Source organism: Ambystoma mexicanum, chromosome 5p (assembly GCF_040938575.1).
Source record: "Ambystoma mexicanum isolate Mex_15411 chromosome 5p, UKY_AmexF1_1, whole genome shotgun sequence".
In the NCBI taxonomy this organism is placed as follows: domain Eukaryota; kingdom Metazoa; phylum Chordata; class Amphibia; order Caudata; family Ambystomatidae; genus Ambystoma; species Ambystoma mexicanum.
In genome coordinates, this window is record NC_090930.1 from 553,019,312 (window position 1) to 553,044,226 (window position 24,915).

The 24,915-nt window shown below is 47.9% G+C and overlaps 1 protein-coding gene across 3 annotated transcripts in view; it reads right to left on the bottom strand.

The window, feature by feature from the left end:
- The window catches only part of OCRL (OCRL inositol polyphosphate-5-phosphatase), a 1,330,750-nt gene that overhangs the window by 640,185 nt on the left and 665,650 nt on the right, over window positions 1–24,915 (bottom strand). For all 3 annotated transcript variants that reach the window (XM_069612980.1, XM_069612981.1, XM_069612979.1), the window contains one exon: window positions 4,496–4,605. In XM_069612980.1, coding sequence (XP_069469081.1) covers window positions 4,496–4,605 — 110 coding nt within the window. The remainder of the gene's footprint in view (window positions 1–4,495; window positions 4,606–24,915) is intronic.

Here is a 24,915-nt window from a genome sequence, read left to right on the forward strand (position 1 = left end):
AAAGGTCACGAAAGAGCAGAGATGAGAGACAGGAAGAATCGAGGTGGAGGAGTTGAGTGGTTGAGGTCAGGAGGGAGGAGGAGAGGTCAGCCCACTCAGAAAGAAAAGAGGTGATTTGCCCAGGTGGCCGGTAGAGTGTGGCAACAGTAAGAGTGGCTAGGAGAAATGGAGAGCTTGCAGACAAGGCTTTCGAAAGAGGGATACATCTGAGTGGGAATGATAGTGGCAGGAATCCACTCAGGAAAGATTACGGCTACGCCACCTCCAGGCCGAGGGGATCTGGGTGCGGAGAGGATCTTGTAGCCATCAGGGAGGAGAGTGTCAAAACTTGTGACAGAGCTGTCTGTGAACCATGTCTCCGTAAAACCAAGGACATCAAGGTCCAGTTCTTCTAGGATGTGTCAGCTGTCAGAGGAGTGTCTGGCAGCAGAGTGAGAGTTGAGAGTGGCAAGATGAAGAAGGTTGCGGGCCTTAAAGACCTTCCGGGTAGGGGTACAAATCAGAGGTACGCCCTGCGGAGTTGTGGAAGTACCCTGAAGAGGGGCAGAGGAGGAAGGAAGAGTGGGCAAGGTAGCCAAGGAATGAGAGGAGGGGACAGCTGGAGATGAACGGAAGTTGATGCATAGTCCAGGTGGGAACAAATATCTGGGGGTCAAAATAACTCCTGTGCTATCTGGGTGATACACAGCCAACTAACCTCCTATATTAAAGGCGATTAAGATGGATTTTCAAAGGTGGAGGAAACTTAGTGTCTCATGGATGGGCAGGATTGCAGCAATCAAAATGGTTACACTCCCACGGCTGCTGTACCTGTTTCAGGCAATCCCGCTAGCAATACCATTCTAACTTCTTCAGGGAATTGGGGAAAGTAACAAGGTAATTCTTATGGGAGGGGAAGAAGCCGCAAATCAACCGCCATTATTATTATTATTATTATTATTGATGGACCCTAGGAGGGAAGGATGGTTGGCTCTCCCCAACTTCCAACAGTATTACGAGACGGTCCAACTCCGGGTAATAAGAGAATGGTTCACAGGGACTGAAGAGAAGCAATGGGTCAGGATGGACATAGTCATAGCGCATCCCGATTGGAGGGATGTGCTGTGGTTGCCGAAAAAACTCAGGCCGAAACACCTGTACTTAAGCGCCATAACCAAATTGATGTCAGACACCTGGGACAAAGTGGTGAGGAAACAAGGAATTACGTACGACCTTCCCGTCCCCATTTGCACTGATTTTTAATAATGGGCATTTCACCCCGGGAATGGAACAGGGGGCCTTTGAGAAATGGTGGGGGGGGCGGGTGGCTGTAAGTCAATTTGGGATACGTTCCAGGACTGGAGGGACCGCTCCTTCATAGGGTGTAAACAGGAGTTTGGGTTGGAGGAGGGGGAGAGACATGGGTATTTCCAACTAAGACACTGGCTGATAAATGGAGACATTAGGACAGCAGCCACCCGACAGGTCACCCCCTTCGAGAAGTTCTCGTTAACACAGGATAGATCTAAGGGGTTAATATCCAAGCTAAATAGAATATTGAACAACGCCTCCCCCAGGCCATGTGGCCGTGTATGGCAAGGTGGGCACATCTGATGGAACAGGGAATTAGCAGAGAAGAGTGGGAATGACTCTGGAGACGAATACCCAAAGTGGCGAGGGCAGCACAACTCCAAGAAGCATGGTATAAGATCCTGTACCAATGGCATTATACCCCCGCCAGACTACATAGCATAAATCCGGACGTCTCCAGAGACTGTTGGAGGGGGTGCTGGGAAGAGGCCACGGCCTCTCATATATGGTGGAATTGTCTCAAAATCGAGCCCTTCTGGCGGGAGGTGACACAGGCGCAAACCCAAGATTTCGGGGAAGCAGCAGGTAGACCCCCGGAACGAGCCCTGCTGGGCCTGAGAGAGGGGGGGATGAAGGGGAAAGCACGGGTCGGGAATGACCCTTATTGCCCAAAGGTGGAAGTGAGCAACCACCCCCACAATTCAAGATTGGATCCGTAAGGTATGGGAACTGGTGGTGCTGGAATGGACAACATATGCAAGTAACAACAACCTGGGGAAATTTGCCAGGGACTGGGGCGAGATTCGGACATTTTTGGCAATACTGAATGTAATGTTATTTCTGGTCCTGTGGAAAGTGATGAAACGTTTAGTTGGTAAGCATTTTATTGATTTTATTGCTCTAATGTCAGTCTTTTCAGGGCTTTAAAAAGAAAACTGTTGTGCAGACAAAAACAAGAAATCCTTGGGCCCTGCTCTACTCTTTGATGATGTTGAAAGATTCTGGGCCTTCAACGCTGCTGTTGGTTCTACAATTGACATTTTGTTACTTGTTTCCACAGTTTATGTACTATGCCCGGTCTCATAACACCTATATTTACTGGAATACTGCAGTTCTAAACAGCGGTGAACTGTGCTCTGTAACCCCTGTGAGAAACCAGAAGTTGTCTCACCCGCTAGTCCCCAGGGATCTATCTCCCAGGTCGCCAGGAAACAGCCATCGCTTTTGGATCCAGTTCCTGGGGGTGGACCAGTGCCGGGGGATCACCTGCATGAGGGGTCTTCGGGAGTGGGACACCGGAAAGTGAGACGCGGTATCCCCTTTCCTCTAACACCTTTTCCCCATCCTACCAGGTAGGATACTTATACCTGACATGTCCCAACCCAATGGTCAGGGAATTACTGATAATTACACACACCTGACTTCCATCACACTTCCCCACACGGATAAAAGGAGGAGCAAGAAAGCACACTCTCCAGAAGGCAAAACTCATGAGGAAGCAGCAGTTCCGAGATGGTAGTTTAATACGAGGAGAAAGACAGCAAGACCAGAGCAGGTTGCAAGGAGGGAACTACCCTTGACTTTTTGGGAGAAGAGCCGCAACTTTCAAGAGCCCTCGAGGAAAAGAAACATAATAGCAGGAATTAAAGCTGATGAACGGTGCAGTGTCTATCAAAGGTACACCGGGCACTCCTGCACTGAAAGCCACTGCGGGGAGGAGCGATTGTCGCTGTGGTACTGTCCTTGGCTCCCACAACAAAGCAGTACCAGTAAAGTCAGCACAGCCGGAGAGTCGGGGAGACCGATAGCAGACCAGTCTGTGTTAGAACCAAGGTTGCGAGCAGCACCATTGTATGAGGAACTATCAAGAAGAATATGAGGCTTATGTGATGAACAACGCAAACATAATTGAATATTCAAGGAGTGACTGAACCTTTGAAACCAAGATAGATACCATGTACAGAGTGGTCTGGCACCACGTGGGTGCTCATTTGAAAGTCTCCGTTAGGTGTCAAGCTTAGCGTGTGAAATTGTTGAACTGTGATGTCGAAGTGGTCCTGCAACGGCTCAAGCTAAACCCTGTGCACATTCGAAAGTCTTTGATGGCTAATTTGAACTGAAATTGTTCCGAGCCCGGCTGATGGAGGCTAGTTGTGAAAAAGGGATCTGAGAACGGCTGAGTGGAATTCCGGGGTGAACTGTGAATCACCCGAGAGAAGATATTCTATAACCAATGGAGAAGAGGATCTGAGCCCGGCTGAGGGGGATCCAAGGTGAAGAGTGACTCACCTGACGAATATTTGTAAAGGAACTTTTCATTTGTTTTCGCACATCAGGCCCTCTAAATCAAGAGACTGTGATAACATAAGAGACTTGGGCACAGAAGGCACTGATGTTGGTAATGGAACAGTATCCTCATGCAGAAGAAGCCCGAGAGTGTGCTATGCTCGAGTGAATCTCCTTGCCCCGTGCTGAAAATATGGGGAAGGGAGGCCATCGACCTGAACATCCCGACTTATCATTTTGTGAACACTTCTTTATTTTTCATGAACATTATCCCACACTATTTTGTAATTAGCAGTAAGGATTAACAATAGGTTTTTCTTAGTATAGGCACTTTTTATGTTGACAAGACTACACTAGAACAAACTTCTTTATTATTTTGATGGAAGTAGCTTGCTCCCATCTTAAGATTTAGGTTTAGATAGGTGTTTATCATACCCTTGTGAGAGTTCAATAAACACCCTTGAACTGTGGTCAATTTTGTCCGTCTTACCTTGATACCATGACATCCTTACACCCCCCACATCTCCTTCCATTTACCCATTCACTTTTATACCTTGCCTCACCACAACATTTCTCTTCTACAATTGTGCGTGCTTACAAGTCATCAATAAAACAAACATACAAAAAGAATGCAGTGTATTTAAAAGGATTTCTGCAGCACACTAATTCAATCCGAAAACGACTATGGCAAGTAGTCCTACTTGTTCTGTTTTTTTGCGACTGAACAATTTTAAAGGTTGATACATAATAGCAATATCCATGTGAAAGTATTTGCACAGGTTAAAGTTTGTTCAATGTGCTTTTTTCTTACTTTTGCCTTACCTTGAAACGCCTGCCATCTTCATTCTAGAGTAGGAGTAAAAACCATTTGATTAAGTGCGATTTAGTGGTGGTAACAAATCTGGAAAACTGTATTTACCTAGAATCCCAACGGTCAGTTTTAGGGTCGTACTTGTAGGTGGGCTTAAAGGTAATGTTTCCTTCAATGAAATCTGAGAAAACATTCTTCAAGTCACGTTGAATGTTCAGCTACAAGAAAAACAAACTTTCTCAAAATCAAAAAATCCAATTACAGTAAAAAATCAGTGCAAACCATAGGAGTCTGAATGCTGGCAGTAAACTGTGAAGCCATCACCATGTCTTCACTTAAGAGAGGGGAGTCTTGCACCATTAGGCTTTTCTGTATCCCTTTGGTTTAATTTAACACATGTACTCACAAAAAAGTACTTTGCCTTTGCACAGTTCAAATGGCGCTTACATTTTTGCTGACTTTACATTTCTTCTTTGGTCAATGAAAACCCCCAACTTGCATTGTTTACAGATGGAGAAATTACTTACCATAATATTCTTTCTATGGATTCTTCTTCAGCAGATTTCTCATCAAATAAATATCCATTCCAGCGTCAGCTGCTCGGAAAACCTTTCAACAGGGGGCATAGCGCACCTCTACACAGCCTTCTATCAGTCTTGACTCGATGCGCCGGTCGTCTACTCCGGATGTGACATCAGTCATTATACATCTACTGCGTCACTATGCCCCTGTACCTCAGTTCCCCTCCTCCCCTCCCCTCAGTTCCCGAGCTCTCAGCCAATGCAGAGGAAAACTAGGCGACACTGCCAAAAAGCTAAAAGTGAAGAGAAAAAAGAAAACCCAACTAGGGTTTTTTTGTGTGTAAAAATAGAGATCGCAGAAGGAGTGCGGCATCAAACCAGAAATGGATCGCAGTCCATGAAACAAGAGCTCACCTCTTCCCTCCCAAGAGAAAGGCAGCTACTGACTGCAGGTACTTTCAGGGCGGGATGGATGTGAGGGGTGACGAGGAATCTGTGGGAGAAGAATCCATAGAAAGGACATTACAGTAAGTAATTTCTCCTTCAATGGATTACCTTTCTCCCGCAGATTCCTCATCAGATAAACGCCCCAAGCAGTACTTGTGAAGGAGGCAGGATGTGGAGTGGGCTCTGATGCCCAAGGGAAGTTCTTTCCCCGCATTGTGGTTATATTCAGAAATGTAAAGCGTGATCCACCACAAGATTATATGGTTTGAAACAGCTAAACACTTCCTAGCCACGGAGCAGCCCACAAACAGCTGATCACCTTTCTGAACTCAGCAGTTCTGGCAACGTAAAGACGTAGTGCCCTTTTTCAGGTCCAGCCTGTGGAACCGCTCTTTCTCCTTGGAGGGGTGCAGAGGCGGTAAAAGACAGGAAGATCACTGGCCTGGGTACAGGTGAAATTCTGATACCACTGTAGGCAGAAATCTGGGTTACACCATCAAGGAAAACTTCTCCCAAAAAAAGCGAAGGAAAAGCAGCTTGTAAGACGAAGGCTGCAGCTCGCCGTTATGATGGCCACTAAGAATGCGATCTTCAAGGTAAGCAAACGCAAAGAACATGAGTGTAAAGGCTCAAAAGGAGATGCCATGAGGAAGGTGAGAACCAAATTAAGGTTCCAGTCTGGAACAAAGGAGACAGGCAAAAACATACTCACAAGGCCCTTCAGGAATTGGACCATCTCCAGGATTGTAAAGAAAGAGCCTTGATCTGGGGATCTCTTGAACACAGACAAAGCTGCCAAGTATCCTTTAACTGTGGTAACCTGAAAGCCTGAAGAGTCCAGTGACAGAAGGAACTCCATCACTGTAGTGGTGGGGCATGAGATGAGGTCAATCTTGCATTTCCTGTACCACACCTCAAATCTTCTCCACCCGCACACGTACAGAAATCTTGTTGATGGTCTGTGTGCATCCAGCAGCACCTCAAGCACCTCCTCAGAGAGATCCCAGTCATATCTCATCCTCTCAAGAGCCATGCATGTAGGTTGAGGGATTCCGGGTTCAGGAGGAGCACCTGATCTTCTGACTGGGATAGGAGATCTGGCCAACGAGGCAGCCGGAGAGGTAGCTGTTTTATTAACAATTATCTAAAAGAGGGAGTAACAACAGACATCAACAGGCGTTCGCCCAAGCTCTCAATGCATTTCACATAAAAATAGCCTTATATACAAAAAATATGTCAAATGTGACGTCATGCTACGTGCCAAATAAGAAATACCTACGAGGGATTGCGATACATTCAAGGGGAGCATCTAAGTATACTTTCAATAAGGGGTGGCATTATGATTGGCTGCCCACTGTGAGGTGGACAATTTATGCCTACCTCTGAAAAATGTCATCCTAAACACTATTAAGTACACAGTATATTATTGGCTCTCAAACTATAAGGACCTACATTATACGGCCCTCTATAATTGGTTGGCACATTCGGTTCACTTAGCAGCACGTAAGCTCATACCCAGGTGCCAGGAGTGGACTTGACTTTACCTCCCCACCCAATTAGTCGAACCTCTCTCATCACCCATGCCTTCGGCCATGAAGATGGTCTTTGAACTTGACCTTGCAAAGTATCCTTGTCTGTGGGAGTATACATATGGTTGTTTTAGGAATCCACGCTCAACTCTATTTCCATCCTTGGCTCACGTGACAGGAGACCACGATTTGGTCCATTTTGCAGCATTTAAATGTCTTAAATTAATAAAGCTTGGCACACTTGGGTGTTCATTCTTTGCAACTTAACAAGGGATGATTCAGCTTCACACGCTCGACGGCTTCAAGAATAGATAACAGAACTTGGCTGCTTCAGCTTTAATACCAGGACAGACAGCCTCGCCATTCGGTTCCACGATCTCAGCTTATTTTTGCTTCAACACAGTTCTCAGCATTTCCCTTCTATGGGTTCTGGCTTACTAAATTCATGACACTGATATCCAGTTCCTATAAAATGGCGGCTTCGCCTGCAGTCTATTCCCTACATATAGCCAGCTTCTATGATCACTTAGTCTTTTTGCGTTGCAGCTTCTGTACAGTTATTGAACGGCTTGCAAATTCTGCAATACTTTGCACGTATGCAATCTTCTTCTCGCATAATACGGTTTGTTCAATTCTTAACTTCGTCATCAGTTTCTGTGAACTCCATGCATTCTCTTCAGCCAGTATTCTGAGGGCGTCACGCTCGTCTCTTTCACTCTTTTTCATTTTCCTTCAGGGAGTTCCTCCCTCAAATTGTTGTCTCTTCGAGAATACATTTGATAGGGTTTTCTCAGTGGGTACCTTCTTTCAAATACTCGCCGTGGTATGGTCATAACAGCTGGTGTTAAGCATGGCGCAGTCTCAGGCTTCCAACATATAGGAGGCAGGAGGGAGGAATTTCATGCAGAGGCATGCAGCTGCTCCTCTACAGACTTCACATGGATCAGCCAGTCGTCCAGGCATTGGGAACACATGGACGCCGGATCTCCTGAGGCGAGATGTGATTACCGCCATGACCTCAGTGAAGACCCTCGGAGGGGAGTTTAGCGAAAAGGGGAGGACTTTAAATTGGTAGTGTTTGTTCCCTATGAGGAATCTCAGATATTTCCTGTGCTGCTGGTGGATAGGCACATGGAAATATGAGTCCTGGAGATCTATCGACACCAGCCAGTCCTGAAGCTTGAGAGCATGAAGAATTTCTCTCAACGTCACCATCTTGAACTTGTGTTTCCTCAGGAACTTGTTCAAGGACCTGGAGGTCCAAGAAGGGACGGTGCCCTCCCCCTTTCTTGGGTACCAGGAAATCCCAGGAATACCAGCCCGACCCTCTATGCTGAGAAGTTACTTCTTCCAATGCACCCCTCAAATCCAGGGCTTGCTTCCTGGTGCTCTTGTTCCGGTTGCTGAGGAGGTGGTGGTGGTGGTCTGTCGGCAGCCTTTTTAAGAAAGGCAGACAGTAACCCCACTGTATGAGTTGAAGAGCCCAGGCGTCAGAGATAATCTCCTGACACTGGACCCAGTGCTCGGTTAGCCTTCCTCCAACCAGGGAATCGTGGGGGGAGAAATCAAAGCAGCTTCAAGGGTGGAGCTGCTGCTGTTTTCTAGCCTCTAGAGGTGCCACTGCCAGAGCACAGGAGAAATGCCTCTGCACCTGCTGGGATTGTGGGAACTGAACCTTCCTGCCATATGGGTCAGAGTTGGTAGCCTCTACCCCTTCAGGGGAAGCTAAAAGCAGGCTTGGCCAGCTGTTGGACAGCTAGGCACAGCAACTTTGTGGCTAGCTTGGTCTCCTTGAATTTCTCCAACAAGTCGTCGGACTTGGGCCAAAGAGGTTTTCGCTGTAGAACGCAATGTCCGGGAGATTATTCTGAACATTCTGTGAGAATCCAGATGTGTGCAGGTATACCTGCCTTGTTAACATCGTGGCTGACCCCATGGATCTGCCAACGTGGTGTGTGATATCCAGGCCCGTCTGCAAAGACTGCCGGGCCACCACCTTGCCGTCGAATACCAGCCTTTGGAAGCCCTCATGCATCTCCCCTTAGGGGATATACTGGGCAGCTTCACTACTAGCTGTCCACAGGCCAAAAGAGTACTTGGTAAACCCACAAGAGGCGTTGACTGCTTTCAGGCCCATTCTGCCAAATGAGAAGATTTTCTTAGCCAAAGCGTCAACTTTCTTCCCTTCCCTAACGGTCAGGAGAATTTGCGTGGCTGGCCTGGTAGATACTGTGGCCGTCTGCTCCACTTATCCCTCCGGTGTTAGGTGAGTGGAGAGATATGACGGGTCTACCCTTGTCGGCCTGTACTTCTTGGTGAAGTTAGAGTGAACTGTGGGCATGGTGCAAGGCCTCTGCCACAAGGTGGTGATAGGGTCAGCATTGAAGGGCATGGCCCAATCTTTAGAATGACCTTCATCAAGTATATCAGTCGGGTCATAGCCTGACAAAGGCTTGGCTGGAGCATTCCATTCCAGAGCATCCACCACCCTGTCTACTAAAGCTCGATATTTGGCATTAGGATGGGCCTGCTGTGTTTCCACATCTGGGGACATGTCCAGTCCACTGGCATCAATAAGTCCCTCAGCCAGTGTGGCCACATCTGCTTGGGCGATGAAGAAATCTGCCCCTCCAGCACATGAATATGTAGGATCAAAACCACTTTGGTCGTCGTCATCAGTGGTGCTGAATATATCGGCCATGGAGCCGAGAAACACTTGATGGGCGTCAACGGTTTTCCAATCAGCGCCGAAAGAGGCCTTTGCGCCAGGGGCGCGTCAAAAAGGTATTGGCACCAGGGGCGTATCCAAAGGTATTGGTGCCGGAGGTGCACTGGGAAGTATCCGAGCGCAGAGTGCAGGACTCAAGCAGTGAAGGAAGCCTAACCGGTATCCGAGATCTGCAGTGGTGCTGTTTACCGTGTGCTGAAACCGTGAAGTGCTGCAGAACCGAAAAGAGCCTGTAGCTACCGAAGACCTCAAAATCGCTGCAGCAGGAACCCTCCAGACGTCCTCCCTGTTGTCACCACGACTGAGGCTCAGGAACCCAGGGTCTGCACTGCTACAACAGGACAGAATCCAGCTGGACCACTCTTCTTCAAACCAGAGGTACTGTTGAGGCTTGGGGTACTTAACTCATTGTCTCTTTAGCTGTGCTCTTCTCAGTTGAGACTTGCATTGGCTTACTTTTGTTGGAGTTGGCTGCAACTCTGCTTTTCAGTGACCCTACAAGTGATTTCTAGAAAACTCTCTAAATTTGTGCAAGACTTTTATTATCTAAGAAGTGCCTCAGCTCTAGACTGTGTCCCAATTGATTTCGCCTGTCCTGGCTCCCTGCAGACTGTGTCCATTGACTTTGATATTTCTGTTCCTCATAGGTGGTAACTTGCTTTAGACTGTTATTGCTGGAAAAGGCTTGTCTAGACTTTATTGGAAGATTTAAGTATACTCAGATGCCGAGCATATCCAAATAGTATCCACTAACTTATGCTGATTCTGAAAAGTATTTTAAAGTAGGTTTGATTGTTACATATCTTGCCCTTATTTAAGAACGCATATTTAAATATTGATGTTAAATAAATAACTATTTATAACTGAAACCTTGAGTGTAAGTGTTACTTGGTTACTTGCATTTGCGAATTTCATTGCTACAGCTCTACAGCTCACATTTACCCCTCTTGAGATATGCTTGGCTGCTCAGTCACACTACCAACTTGCGTAGTACAGACCTATACCAAATGGTGGGTTACCTAATACCAAGCAGATAAGTGTTGGGTAGTCTCACACAGTGTGACTACACCAATTCTTACCTAACACCTGGGATAATCCAGCTTCTCAAACACACAGGGCGTTGCTGAATACATGCTATATGTAGCACTGAGATAGTTTATTCCTGTCAAGCACCTCTAACCTCTGAAGGCATCATGAAGAAGGACACAGACAACAAACTTAACATTCAAACAAAAGATATTTATCTACTTACATGTCAGGATGTTTGAAAGCCTAACTTGCCCTATGATATGGTGGGATTTCTCTAACTGAACAAACTAAGGAAAGTGAGTCAAAGAGCACAACTTAATAGTCTGTGTCCAAAACCTATCGTTGCCTTCACAAATGGAATCAATAAATGTGTGGGGATATCAAACTCGAAAGAAACAGTGTTTATCACAATGTTCTGCGCTTCTTCCAGCTCACAGCTTTCTTTCAGCTCCCCTTCCCAAAGCATGCAAAAGTTCTCCCCAAACATATGAACGTTCCATTCACGAAAATGTTCAAAGTTGACCTTTTCCAACAAAGTTGTATAGTTCAAAACCAAGCCTCAGGGTTCCATTCCCCAAGCTTTAAGTTGCACAATCCAAACAAAAAGGGTCTCAGGTCTTTGTTCCCAAGAGAACAAGTGTAATACCTCAAGCCTTAGGATTCCCTACCCCAAGACTTCACTTGCTTCAGTCTTTTCAAAGCATTGAAGTGGTTTTGTTGGGCTTGCTTTGTGGTGTCCTTTAGTTTTCACCATTCGGGGCTCTCTAGTCTAGGCAGAGTTATCAGAATGCACGGTCCACCCATCAGAGGTGGTGCAACCAAGATTCCTGGGCTCCTTAGCCCCACATGCAGGTTTCTCAGGACTGGCTCCTGTGCACCACGTCACCTTCACTCGACTCCTTTTATTGTCCCTTGGCTTTAGGGCGTACTCTTTTATTCCTCTGGCTTCTCCTTGGTTGCCTCGTGGCTCTGCAACTATGTATGACGCACCCCTTGTCAAGTTGTAGCTTTGCCACACTGCACTCAGTCATTACAGTTCACTGTTTAGGCGTCCTTCAGCCTTTAACATATTCAACTTTCAGATTAAATGTAACTCGGTGTGCAACATAAGATTAAATACGGTTGAATTTCAGTTCAGAGTTCAAAAGTGGTTTTATGTTGCTTAGTTCTATTCGGTTTGAACCGCACACCTATTTGCTTCAAAGCCAAACTATTAGTGAGTTCGATATTCAAAGTGTTTGTTTGCCTCAATGTTAAGTTTTCACGTAGTTTGGCATTCAATATATATTGGTTTTCGTTCAATGTAAAATGTTCATATAGTTCGGTATTCGTTATGCACTCTATTGTTAAAGTACACAGACCGTTACTCTCCAGAGGTCCTTTTAGCAGCTTCCCGGCACTGGAGCATCTCTCTGACACTCACCAGCCTCCTTTGTGTTCGTCCGATGGTTCCCGCGGCTTCCTTTCAGCTCCAGAAGCCAGGAACCCCGCCGGTGCGAGCTTCACTTGCTCGCTGCATAGTTTCTCCTCCGCGCCGGCACCTCTGAAGCTTGTTTTCAGACGGTATTCCGTGCTCTCCAGCAGCTCCTGCTGCTTGTGTCGAGCTTTGGAGGCTCCCAGGCTCGTGGCAATTACAAAGCCCATTCACCTAGGGTCCCACAAGTCCTCTGGGTCTTTAGCCAGCATTCTGGTTCTTCCTGCTGGACCACCACGGCTGCCTCCTCACATGGGTCTCCTGCTGCTCCTTCACACTCAGGTCTCCCTGTTGCTCCTCCTCAGTTAGCTGCTGAAATAAGTCTCCATGTGTACAGCTGCAGCCACTTCACAGGCTGCAGGTGTAAAAACCTGATTGGCCCTGCCCGACCATGATTAGAGGGACATGCTGGACCATCACAGTTCCTTGTAGGCATATTCTTCGTCGCAGTACCAAAGTGGTGAAAAGAGGTAATCTTCATCACTCTCCATTGCCTCTTCTTTGTCTCAGTACCGTCAGATGCTGTATGTGGAAACATGGGGGATACTGGCTTGTAGTAGCCCATAAAGGTTGGGGGAAGGTTAGGTTGACTGTCACAAGAATAAGGGGGATACCATGTCTCGCCCAAGGGTACCCCACGTCAAATCCTCAAGGACCCTCCACCCAGGTGATACTTCGCTCTCTTCTCCACCCACAGGTCAGGATCCAAGAGCGATGGCCTTTCGCTGGCCACCTGCGCAGAGAATCCAAGGGGAGTAGGAATGAGAATACCCTCAGGTCTCTCACACCTCCCAATCCAAAACTCTTTCCCTGAATTACTTATATTGGATGTAAATCACAAATTGACCTTGTTATTCAAAATGTCAGTCTATGCCAATAACCATTTGATCTGTGTATTTATCACTGTGTAACCCAAGAACATTTCTGCTCCCACCATAAATCGGGTCGAAGACTGGACCCATAGTTGTTTCCATTTTGATGTTATATTTGTTTTCAAACAGAAGGCGGTTCTAGTTTAAACAGAACTCCAACTGTTAGTTGCATCACAGTATCACTTTTCAAACGAACAGATCTTGTATCTGGGCAATATTGACAATCTGGTAAACCAATTTCATCCATGGTACTGATTTAAAGCCACACTGCATATAGTGTCACAATATAGTGTCACTAGTATGTAGATATGATTTATAGTTATCTTAGAAGGCCCATAAAGTTTTTTACATACGACTTTAATCCCAGGACCAAAGGCTGAACAAGCTGATTGATAACATGTAGAAATGTATTCTACTAAGGCTCTTCATGAAGACAATTGTTCTCCCAAGTTGCTTCAATGGAGCTGTATGCATTTTAGGTAGATATTACGTTGGGGCATTTGGGCTACTACAATACAAGGGGCCTCATTAGGACCCAGGCGGTAAGGGGTTTACGGCGGCGTAAACAGCGCCGACCCTTACCGCCTGATTCCAAGGTCCCTTAGCGCCATGGAGGATTTAACACCTGCTTTTAGCAGGTGTTAAAATCCATGGCGCTAGGGGACCTTGTTGTTAATTACGCCACCGTAATTTACGGTGGCGTAATTAACGCCTTCCCCACTCCCATTATGCCCTATGGGGCAAAAATGGGAATGGGGAAGGGTAAATGGGTTAATGGGGACTTACCGCCCCGCCAACCTCGGAATGGGGCGGTAAGTCCGCCAACCACCATGGCGTAAACGTAGTTTACGCCATGGTGGTGAAGGTACGACCCAGGCGGTAACTTACTGCCTGGGTCGTAATGAGGCCCAAGGACCTAGCTTCTTTCACATCAAGTATTCCTCAAGATTTTCATATGTCCAACAATGTTTCATATTGTGATTTTATGAACTCAGGTTGGTGATCAATGGTTGATAACATGTCGCATCTTGCAACTGTCTACATGTATTCTCCATGAATATTGTTATACTATGTACAACCACTCCCCCATCCCTGTCTGTTAATTTAATTACAACTGTTGAATCATTCTGTAAGCTCTTTAATGTTGTTCTTTGACTGTTGGTTAAACTGCCTTTAGATTTGTTAGGCATTACATCTTGAATCATCAATAACCAACTGTTACGATATTTCAAAGTGATTGCCGACAAGAAGTAGACAAAATCTTGAATTACACACATCATGGACAAAGGCCTTTCTGGATGTATTTGAAACAAAGGTAGATGCAAAGTCCTATATACATTGGAGGAAACCGACTGTCATGATGCCTACCCCCGGGGAACCAGACCAAGTCCAGCAACCCCGGAAGCAGGCACCAAGTTATTTTGAGCAAGCCCAAAAACCCCTGCTAGGGGCTGTTTGGGTGCGGTTCTGGTGCCTATGGCGCCAGGCTCATAAAGTAGAACTTACTGATGCAGACCATGCTGCAAAGCTCCAAGCCAAATGAGGCTTGGAAGGGACTATTTTACCTATGGACTATTTTTTTACTCGGGTGGAGCTGGGGAGGAATACTTACCTGGGACTACTTTGGGGGCTATTTAAACCACGCCCGAAGAGCAGCACACGCTTCGCGTTATTCTGCATCCAGCAGCGTAACGCTCACCGTGTCTGCAAGCCCGCATCCAGTCTTCTGCCACGCCGCCTCGAGTCTGTAGCTCCTAGAAAAAGGGAGGAACAGAAAGAGAAGAGGTTGGAATAAGAGCAAAACCTTCGATCCTTACCTGAATTCTCGATCCACCGCGCCTTCGAGCTGGAAGAAAGAAGCATTTTACGCGCGCCACCTCGCCTGCTGCAGCGCTGCGCTGAACTCACCGGCCTTCACAGCATCCTCACGATCCACCGCATCCTTCTGCACGTTCCCGCCGCACTCTGGCACCTAAGGGGAACACAAGAACAGCAAAGGTGAGCCAAGGGAATAAACAGAGGCAATAGTAACTACCCCCATAGACTTACCCGATTACCACCGGGTGTACTATTCCTCGTCACGGGTCGGCACAGTCTCCATTGCATCCTCGCCGTACCCCGGCCCCTAAGGGGAACAAAAGGACAACAAGGTGAGACGAAGGGACAAACAAGTGGAACTCTTCTCACCACAATAGACTTACCTAGTTTTACGGCCGGAGGCATTATTCCCCAAACTTCATATTTTCTCTCCGCACCTGAATAAAGGAGCAAGCCACAGGTTACATTCTGGCCTTATTTTATTGAACTGTGCAGGATAAGCCAAATCCTTACCTGAACTTCGTCAGCTACCACGAGGAACTCTTTGCTGGGGTCAAGCTGCAAACTGCAAGGAATCGGACAAGAGTGAAAGTCAGACATGTGAACTCTTACGAACTACATACTTTTCGGAGTCAATATTGTTCTGGAACTCACCAATTCCTTCGAGCCAGTGAAGCAACTGGTTATCAACGCGCCCCTGCGCTCAATGCAGGATGGAGAGCTCATCTTTTCAAACCATCAGGTGAGACTATATACGAGGGGACATCAAAGGTGATCTGTGGGGAGAACAGCGGAGGTGGGGGGATTTACGCTCCACCCCACGGGTGGTTCATTCCCTTTCTCCATTTACAGAAGAATATTCCTACGGGTCAAGCAAACAAAGCTAGGTGGGCCAGTCCAGTCCGTCATCTCGGCCCTACGCGTCACATTGGTGGAGACCGCAGCTGTCCAGTTCAGATCGACGCCTCTGTGGGAACCAGGTGAGCGTAACACCGACTGACATCCAGGTTTGGCTTTGGATAGAAACAGGATAATCCAAGGTCAACACTTCAAAAAAAGGACATGTTCAATGAGAAATTGACTGATAAAATCAGGATAATGGAAGATCTAGAACACTATAGAACCAACTACCTGTCATGATCTCTGCTTCCAAAAGGTCAGGGTTTTCCCAACTCCCTTGGAAGCAGATCCATAACCCAGGTTCCGAGTGCCAACCAGTCCCAATTGGGATCTTTTGGACCCAGTCCTGGCGCCAGTGGCACCAGGCTCATAAATATGCCCAGTCCCAGCGCTGGAAGCGCCGGGCTCATAATGCTTGGGTGGACTTACCTGCAGCAGACCATGCTGCTTACTTGCCTGCCAGTTGAGCCTCTGATCCTCTTCTGTTTGGAACTACTTTTCCTGTTGGGTGGGGCAGGAGCCACTCCCTAGATTCAGAACACTGGAACTCTTCTGGAAAGCAGGAACTATTTTCTTACCTAGGCGTGGCTGTGGAAGGAGACACCTAAGCACTACAGGAGGCTATTTAAACCACACCCGATGGATGAATCTTGCTTTGCGTTATTCTGCATCCTCTGCAGCAGAACGCTCATCGTGTCTTCTGCATCTGATCCTGGGCCTAAGGAAAAAGGCTTACCATCCTGAATCCAGTCTTCAGCAACACCTATAAAGACAAGAAAGAACAGGTTAGCATTACGGTCTTCAGTGACAGCTCTTCACTTACCTGGTCCATCGGCTGTCACCAACGCCTCGCGCTGCATTCCGGCATCTGAAAGACAAAGGCTTACCTACTCTTCGTGCGCTCCGGAGGTCTTCACACTGCATTCCGGCATCTGAAAGACAAAAGCTTACCAACTCTTCGCACGCTCCGGAGGCCTTCGGCGCTGCATCCCGCATCTGAAAGACAAAACAAGGTGCGTTTAAAGACATTGGGGAACTTTAATACTCACGTGCCATTACTCCTTTCCACATCTAACCCAGTGGGTATTCCGGCACCCTGCAGCCGCTCCGAACTTGTACCTGCAAAATAAAAAGACAGTTAGAGCGCATCGTGAAGCAGGCAACAAGCGCTTACTTACGTGCTTCCAGGCGCTTCAATTCATCACACGGGCTCCATCTTCAACTCACTTCAGCCCGTCATCCGCCATCGCCGGAACCCTGCAAAACAAGAGACATCATTACTAAAGACTTTAAAGACATTAGAATTACTCCAAACTTACCGTTCGTGCAGTAAACGACGGACAGCAGTCCTCTGAAGTCAAGAGGCCTGCTCCCCTTATCCAGTGAAGAAACTGGTTACAGCACCCTGCCCCGAGGCAGATGGAGAGCACAGCGTTCACTTACCTAAGGTGAGAGCGTTAACCTTTGGGGTTCTACAGGAGAAGAGAAAGGGAAGAAGAGAGAGACATTCAATAACCCAGTTCCTTAATCCCATATTTTCTATCTGCAGACATCTTACCCTTCGAGTCAGACATACAGTGCACAGAGGTCCAGCCCAAAGAGCCAGCCGTGTGTTACACATCACCTTTGAAGATACGGTATACGCCCAGTCAAGACCGGCGCCTCTACGGGAATCAGGTGAGCGTTACACTACCTGACTAAAGAGATGATACCCCGCTTTTATTATTATCATAGAATAGTCCTGGTTGAAATGTTAAATCCGAAATCCCTGAAATATTAGCTTATTTACAAAAGGTAGAATATTACAGTTACTCACTGTAGTGACTGGAGTACTCAGTCCCCTTTCTTCCATCATTGTGGGCGTCCCCCAACATAGGGATAGTACCGGAACCTTTGGCAGTGAAAAACTGAGCTTTCCCTTTAAATTTAGTATAGCGTGCAGGGTGATGCGGCTTTGGCCGTGGAAACTCCCGCCGAGAACCCGCCCTCTGGAGCCTCACCTCAGCCCCCATTGAACACATTGTACGCTTAGATACCCACCTACTCTTAGTACACATTAGCCCTTGGCAAACTAGCGGTGGAAGGTGGGTGGGACGTATGGATGAAAGGGGACTAGGAGCACCCTAGTCACTATGGTGAGTAACTTTCCCGTCTCCTTTCCTGCATCCTTGTGATTCCACCCGAAAAAGAGCACAGGGTGGAGCTGTGACAATCTGCCTCAAACCTAGAAGGAAGCAAAACGGTTCTTCAGAACCGCCTGACCAAATTCTGCATCGCACGTGAAGCTGGTATCCAGGGAGTAGTGCTTACAGAAGGCTGACAGAGTGGCCCAATTAGCCGCCTTGCTGATGGCATCCCAAGAAACATGTCTCTGAAACGCAGCGGCTGAGCCTTATATCTGACCGCATGGGTATGAATCCCCTCAGGAACTGGTTTGACCATGGCTGTGTACACCTCCGAAATAAATGGCTTGAAACATCCAACGAGCAATTGAAGCTTTGGAAGCCTGAGAGACGGGGGAGGAGCACCCAAAAGTCATAAACAATGCCTCAGACTTCCTGAAGGATTTTGTCTGAGAGGTAAAACTTGAGGTCCGTCTTGAGGTCCAAGGAATGTAGGGCCCTCTCTGTCTCTGTCTCTGACTGAGGTTTCAGGAAGAACACCGGCAAGCAGATCTCCTGATTCAGATGAAATGGAGAGCTCACCTTGGGCAAAAAGTTGGAGTGCAGAGATGAGAGCTACCAGTAAAACTGTCATTAGTGTTACCAAGCGGATGGCCACAGAGGCCATGGGCTCAAAGCCTGCGCTGCAAAGCTGCAAGAACCACACGGAGGTTCCAGACCGGGCGCAGCCTATGCACCGGAGGAAAAAGCCTAGACAACCCCTTAAGGACTGCCTCTGATGAGGGGCCGAAACACCTTGAGGGCCAGGCCCACTGCCCTGAGCTCGAGCAGATTGATATGCAGGATGGCTTCCATCCTGGACCATGCGCCGTGAATGCAGGGTAGCCCCCCAGCCCGAAAGACAGAAGTCAGTCGACACCACCAGGGTAGGCTCCAGCCGGGTGAAGGGGGCTCCCACTGAAACATTGCCATCCATCATCCACCAGCGAAGATCGGGCAGGAGGTATTGGGTACTGTCTGACTGAGACCCCCGTCTCCTAATCCCAATTGGCCGCTAGGTGGAGCTGGAGGTGCCTCATCCTGAGGCAAGTGTGCTGCACAGTGAGCACACAGATGGCCATCAGGCCAGAAGGTGCTGGAACCACCATGCTGAGGTGGTTGAGTTGGTCAGAAAGTGGCCCAGTGCCTTACGGAGGGAGAGGATCCTCTCAGCATATGGAACACCTGCTGACCGGCCGTGTTCCAGCGCACCCCTAGGAAGACCAGCTCCTGAGAGGGGCACAACTGTGAGAGAGAACCCCAGTTGATGAAGGATATCCACCAATCTCTGGCAGGAGTGCACCACCCCCTCAGGTGACCCCACCCTCACCAGCCAGTTGTCTAAATAAGGGTATAGATGACGGCCCTCCAAGCAGAGAACACCCGCCACTGCCTTCATCAACTTCATGAAGACACAAAGGGCTGAGTTTAGGACGAAAGGCAGCGCATAGTACTGAAAATGGTATGACATAATTGTGAACAGCAGAAACCTCTGATGCAGTTGGTAGATGGGTGCATGGAGGTATGCATCCTTCAGGTCCAGGGAACACATCCAGTCCCCTGCACACAGAGGCTCTGTTATGTGTGCGGGAGTAATCATCTTAAGCTGTCTAGCGGTAAAGATAGATTTAGAAATGGCAGGTCCAGGACAACCCTCGGGCCAGCCTGGTTCTTCTTGGGTAGCGCAAAAATCCTGGACTAGAACCTGCAGCCCCTATCTGATTAAGGAACCAGTTCTAGCGCCTGCATCTCCATGAGCGAAAGGGCCTCATGTGACGAAGTGGAGTAAAGGATGGTAGAGGGAAAGGAAGAGGAAGATTGAAGCTCGTGGAGACTACAGATAGGATCCACAGGTTTTTAAAAAGAAGGCTTCCAGGTGACCTGGAACAGGGCGGAACAGCCCCGCATAGGCAAGCTGTGTTACCCAACCTTGACGTCACTGCTTCTTGGCGTCAGAGACAGGCGAGGGAGTGCAGATAAACCCGCACAAAGTCCTCTGCTGCTTCCTCCTGTTGTCATTGTTCGACCTGTCAGGCCTCAGCGTAACGCGGTGCCGGAACCTCTTGAAGCCAGAGAAAATGCAAGAGTTTGAATTTGGTCCTGCCCTGAGACTGAGGTAGAACTTATGCCCTAGCTTTGGCAGGATGGCCAAGGACTTGGCGGTTTGAGTGGAGGTTTTCTTCTTTGTCAACTCGTCCTTGGTTGACGAATGAAAGAGGTCCACACCCTTGAAGGGCAGATCCAGGATCCACTCCAGCACGTCTGATGCCATCTATCCACGCAGTCCTTCTCATCTCGACACCAAGGCCCAGCCCTCTGCTGGCTGTGTCGATGTGGGAGACCAAAGACTCCATGAGGTCCTCCTCAATGGCCTGGGCATCTGCCAGACCGGCCTTGAAGGATGCTTGCCTTTCCAAAGGGAGGTCTGTGAGAAATTTCCCAATCTCCCGCCACAGCTTCTGGTTAGCCGTGGCCGAGAGGGCATCAGCGTTGGCTTGCCATAGATTCAGTCCTGAAATGGCTTAACAGCGTTTTCCCAAAGACTCGAGGACCTTATACTCCTTGGAAAGACAACTGGAGCTGGCTCTCATGGAGGAAGCTGACAAAGACTATGGTTTAGAATATAATGAGGCCACAGTGACCACTGAAGAATAAGGCTGCAGGTGGAAGGCCAGGACGATTAGCCACCTGTCCATCAGCCTAAACCTGCTGCCCAGCTTCTTGTTCAGCTTGGTGTTGACCCTGGGCTTCTCCCAGACCTTTCTCGCCACCTGCAGTACATCCTTCTGCCGAGGGATGCCAGACCGGATCGTGGTGAACTTGTACAAAATCTCTGCTAGCCCTCCAGACTACTGGGGGGGCTTCCTCAGGCAGAGGGACCCCCAAGAACTCTACCAGGCCCTGAATGCTGTCATGAAAGGCCATAGTGGATAACAAGGGTTCATCATCCCGGGCGTCATTACTGTCATTGTCAACCCCCCTTTTTTATAGACCGAGGGGAGTCTGAGTCCGGGGACACAGGTGCCGGCGGGGTCCCCCCTAAATCCAGAGCCGAGGACAAGTCCAGCGGCTATTGAGGGGGAGGCATTGGTGGTACAGGTAGAGGGGTCTAGCGCCGAGGGTGGGACAGGCACTGGAACCGGAAGCACTGGAGGAATGGGAGTAGTGCCCAGAGGGGCGAGGGGCTGGGGAGGCGCCACCTGCAGGATGACCTTCACAATATCCTTCAGGAGCCCCTTCATCTGAGGGTAGCACATGAGGAAGAGGAAGCGTTTGGAGAAGCGGTCCTCGCAAGCCGCCGGGTCTCTAGGGGTGGCCCTCTGAGGCGCTGGGTCCCCATTCCTGGTCAAAGCACTGAGGAGTACAGCTGCAAGGCTGTGATGGGTAGATGTACCCATGAGGAGACCAGATGCCTGTACTGTGCAATCCGCTGTCGCTCCCAGAGGGAAGGGGGCTGGGATCTTCCCTTCTTCCTGCAAAGCCCATTCAGTTGGCGAGAGGATGGGCGGGTCCAGAGTTGGATCCAAGATGGTCACCAGCCTAGCAGGCTGCGCCACATGCCTCTATGCCATTTTGAAGCTTTGTGCCACGCCCTGGGCGGGAGGGTGCGAAGGCCCCGAGCCACGAGAGGCCTCAGACATGGGAGATTACAGCTCAGGCCTTGCACCCGAAGGCGCTCTGAGCCTTCAGCCAGCTGGCCAGAAGTCATAACACCCTGACTTTCGACCCCAGAGCAAGCTCCGGTAGGCTGGACCCCCTCGACACCTGTGCCGGTAGCCATGCTGGATCGTGCCGAGGACTGACTCTTGCAGGTGGCACCGGATGATCCCTCACCCCTTGGGGTTGAAGAAGAGGATGAACTGGATCACCTTTACGAAGACATCCCGGTAGGGCCCCTGAGACCTCAACTTGGGAGCTGCTAGCCTGGACGGCCCCAAGTCTGCCCCCAGAGCGCCCAGAATAGCCCCGGGCCCCTCAGCTTCAGAGCCGGTAGCCTTAGAGGCCGTGGGCCTGCCAGAACCGGAATCCGAGGAATCCCTGTTTGTGGGAACCCCGGGGAAGGAGTGGCCGCGCTGCAGAGCCATACTGAACAGAGGGCCTACCTTGTCTTTATGAGATTTCCTGGAGACCTTAAGTTGGGGCGGAGGAGAAGTGTGAAAGATCTCCCTCCACCGCAAGCAGAACATGCATCCCACCGGTGATCAGGCCCCATATACTCAAGACAGAGTGCATGGGGGTCCAAGGCCGAGAACGAGCACTCGCACGAGGCACATCTCGTGAATCCTCTAGTGGCCGACATGTGCCGAGGAGGCAAGGCACCAAAGAGAGGTTAGATAAGATTGAAAAAACAAAACAGGGAGCAAGCAAAAAGCTAAAAAAGTCTCTGCGCTGGCTGCCAGGTCTGACACCATTCATGTGGAAAAAGGGACCGAGGTGACGTGCCGGAGGGCGGGATGTCCCACGTCCGAGGCCGCGGCTCTGCGCTCTATACTAAATTTAAAGGGAAAGCTACATTTTTCACTGCCAAAGGTTCCGAAACTGTCCCCATGTTGGAGGACACCCACAAGGATGGAGGAAAGGGGACGGGACGTAGGAATATTTTGTTACAGGAAGCTTAGGTTGTAGATGATATTTATCTTGATGGCTATACATCGTAGCAGGCCACAGCTTTTAAGCAACATCGTAGGAGGCACACAGGAGGACTGGTATCTCTTATTAAATCTTCTCTCTAAGTCTTTAGAGTGTGTTGGCATTGATTCGCAAATCCTAAAATTTCTTTTATTAGCAGCTGGGTAGGGGATACATTTTATTTGATACATTTTATTAATAGTACAAAAAGGTAAATGGAACCAGTATTTTAAATGAATTCAAAGCGAGAAAGGGTCAACTCTTTCAAGAAATACAGCATGGCGGATAATGGGGGTGGGGGCTTTAACTTAAAAATTGTGAATAGCCCCAGTCCTAATCTCTTTGATGATTAAGACACAGTACATAATATCCCACATCCAGAAATGTTACACAAATTATGTTAGACACAGGGTTTAAAATTGTATTCCTGCTGGGAGACCCTAGTGTTAATGGGCACTTTGCACATGGTTTATGTTAGGAATGATGTTTTGCTTTTGTTTTGAACTTGTACTGTTTTTTTGCACGGAAGTAAAGTCTTCAGCTTCACTCATGTCCTTTTGCTCATTTTGTCACAGGGAAACTATCAGTACCGGTTAACTAGGTTTCCCTTTTGTCTTTTTAACACTTTGTAATTTTTTACACGGAAGTAAAGTCTTCAGCTTCACTCCCATGTCCTTTTGCTCATTTTGTCACAGGGAAACTATCAGTACCGGTTAACTCGGTTTCCCTTTTGTCTTTTTAACACTTTGTAATTTTTTGTCACGACTATGCCATTGGAGCACCAATTGGTACCCATTGCGGATTATTTGGGATTCATTCATAACCATAATCCTCCCCAGACAGTACCTATTCATAATCTTGCCTTTACTTTCCGTTTGCGATACTTGGTACTTCTTTAATTTCACAAAGTACATATCCCATGCCAGTTCTCATTACCTTGGCTATTCCAATTCAGCAGTCTTAGAACTGAAATCCCCAGAAGCCTTAGAGATTATTATTATTATGGTATTTATTGAGCACAGATCTAGCTTCGAGAAGCAATGGAGAGCTTTACAGACGTATACAACAGTACAGATGCATAACACAGCACTTTCAGAGGTAACAACAGAACAGATATACAGCAGGGGATAGGATACAGAGGGACATAGAGGAGGGGTACAGCTGTACCGGGTAGCGTGGAGGAGAGGGGCGGGAGGAGTCTAGCGAATCAGGTGGCGGGAGGGGAGATGTGATGGCCTAGGTGTTGAGAGTGCACTTTTCCAGGACCAGAGGGGGAGGAAGCAGATTACCTTCAGGGGTGGTGCGCCAGGTGCTGCTAATGAGCCTGCTCCAGAACAGGGCAGGTCAGTATTTAAGCAGCTGCCTGCAGGAGCAAAGGGCACTTGCATTGAAAGGCAAGCTGCTATGACCATACCATATTACTGCGCCAGAAAAGATATTAAAGAAAAAATGCTGGATCAGAATGAAGTTGTGTAATGGGGAAGTTTAATTAACATTGCCCTCTGGATAACACGTGTTTCGGCATGGTGCCTTTATCAAATCAGGGCATATCTAGGTATAAAAAGTCATGAGTGAAAACAAAATATACGTGATCAGGTTGTCATGTCCCATAACAAACTTACAGCATTCACAATGGGAAAAACCAAATTATAAAAAACATTGAATCAAACATACAATATGTAAATCATGTTTTGGGTTCCAAATACACAGAGAATGAGGGAGGGGGAATGGGGAGGGTTGGAAGGTGTGGAAAAGAAACAGCACATAATGCAAAAAAGAAAAATAATGAGTGATTGTGTTTATTCATTCTGGTGCTAAGTGTACAGTGAAACATAGATGCGTGCTTACCCAGTGATGTTTCTCATGAGCATGACTGGGTAGGTAATAACTGGGGTCAATCCCAATGCTGTGAGGTTGAGGGATGGAGGAGGGTTGAAAAATGACGGAATGGAATCATTACAGTGGGTCCACTCATTCCATTCATTATTAGATGAACTCTATAGTTTCCAAAATGAACCCCGTTCGGATGGCAATGCTACTGTTACCCAACATTTGCCAAGGCTCTAGTTGCTACATGTAGTTGCTAAGCATAAGGATTCAAACTCGGTTCCCTAAAGAAAATGACTATAAGCTCGTGCAACTTTGGTAAACTTATGTTGCTATTTAAGGTAGCGTTATGCGGCAGTACTCGCGTTGCCTTTGTTTATTTAATAAAACGTGTGCAGCTGTGATACTGTATCAAAAATCTCACTGTTCCATGTGGTTGGGGTGTCAACCAATGTTAGCGTGTTTAAAGCCCATTTGTAACATTATTGGGCTAGTTAAATGGCAATCGCACGTGTGCAAATAAAGCACAATTAATAGCGAGCGCACTGCTATTTCAGTGATTAAAGTATACGTTCGTGTGCTGCAGGTCGCA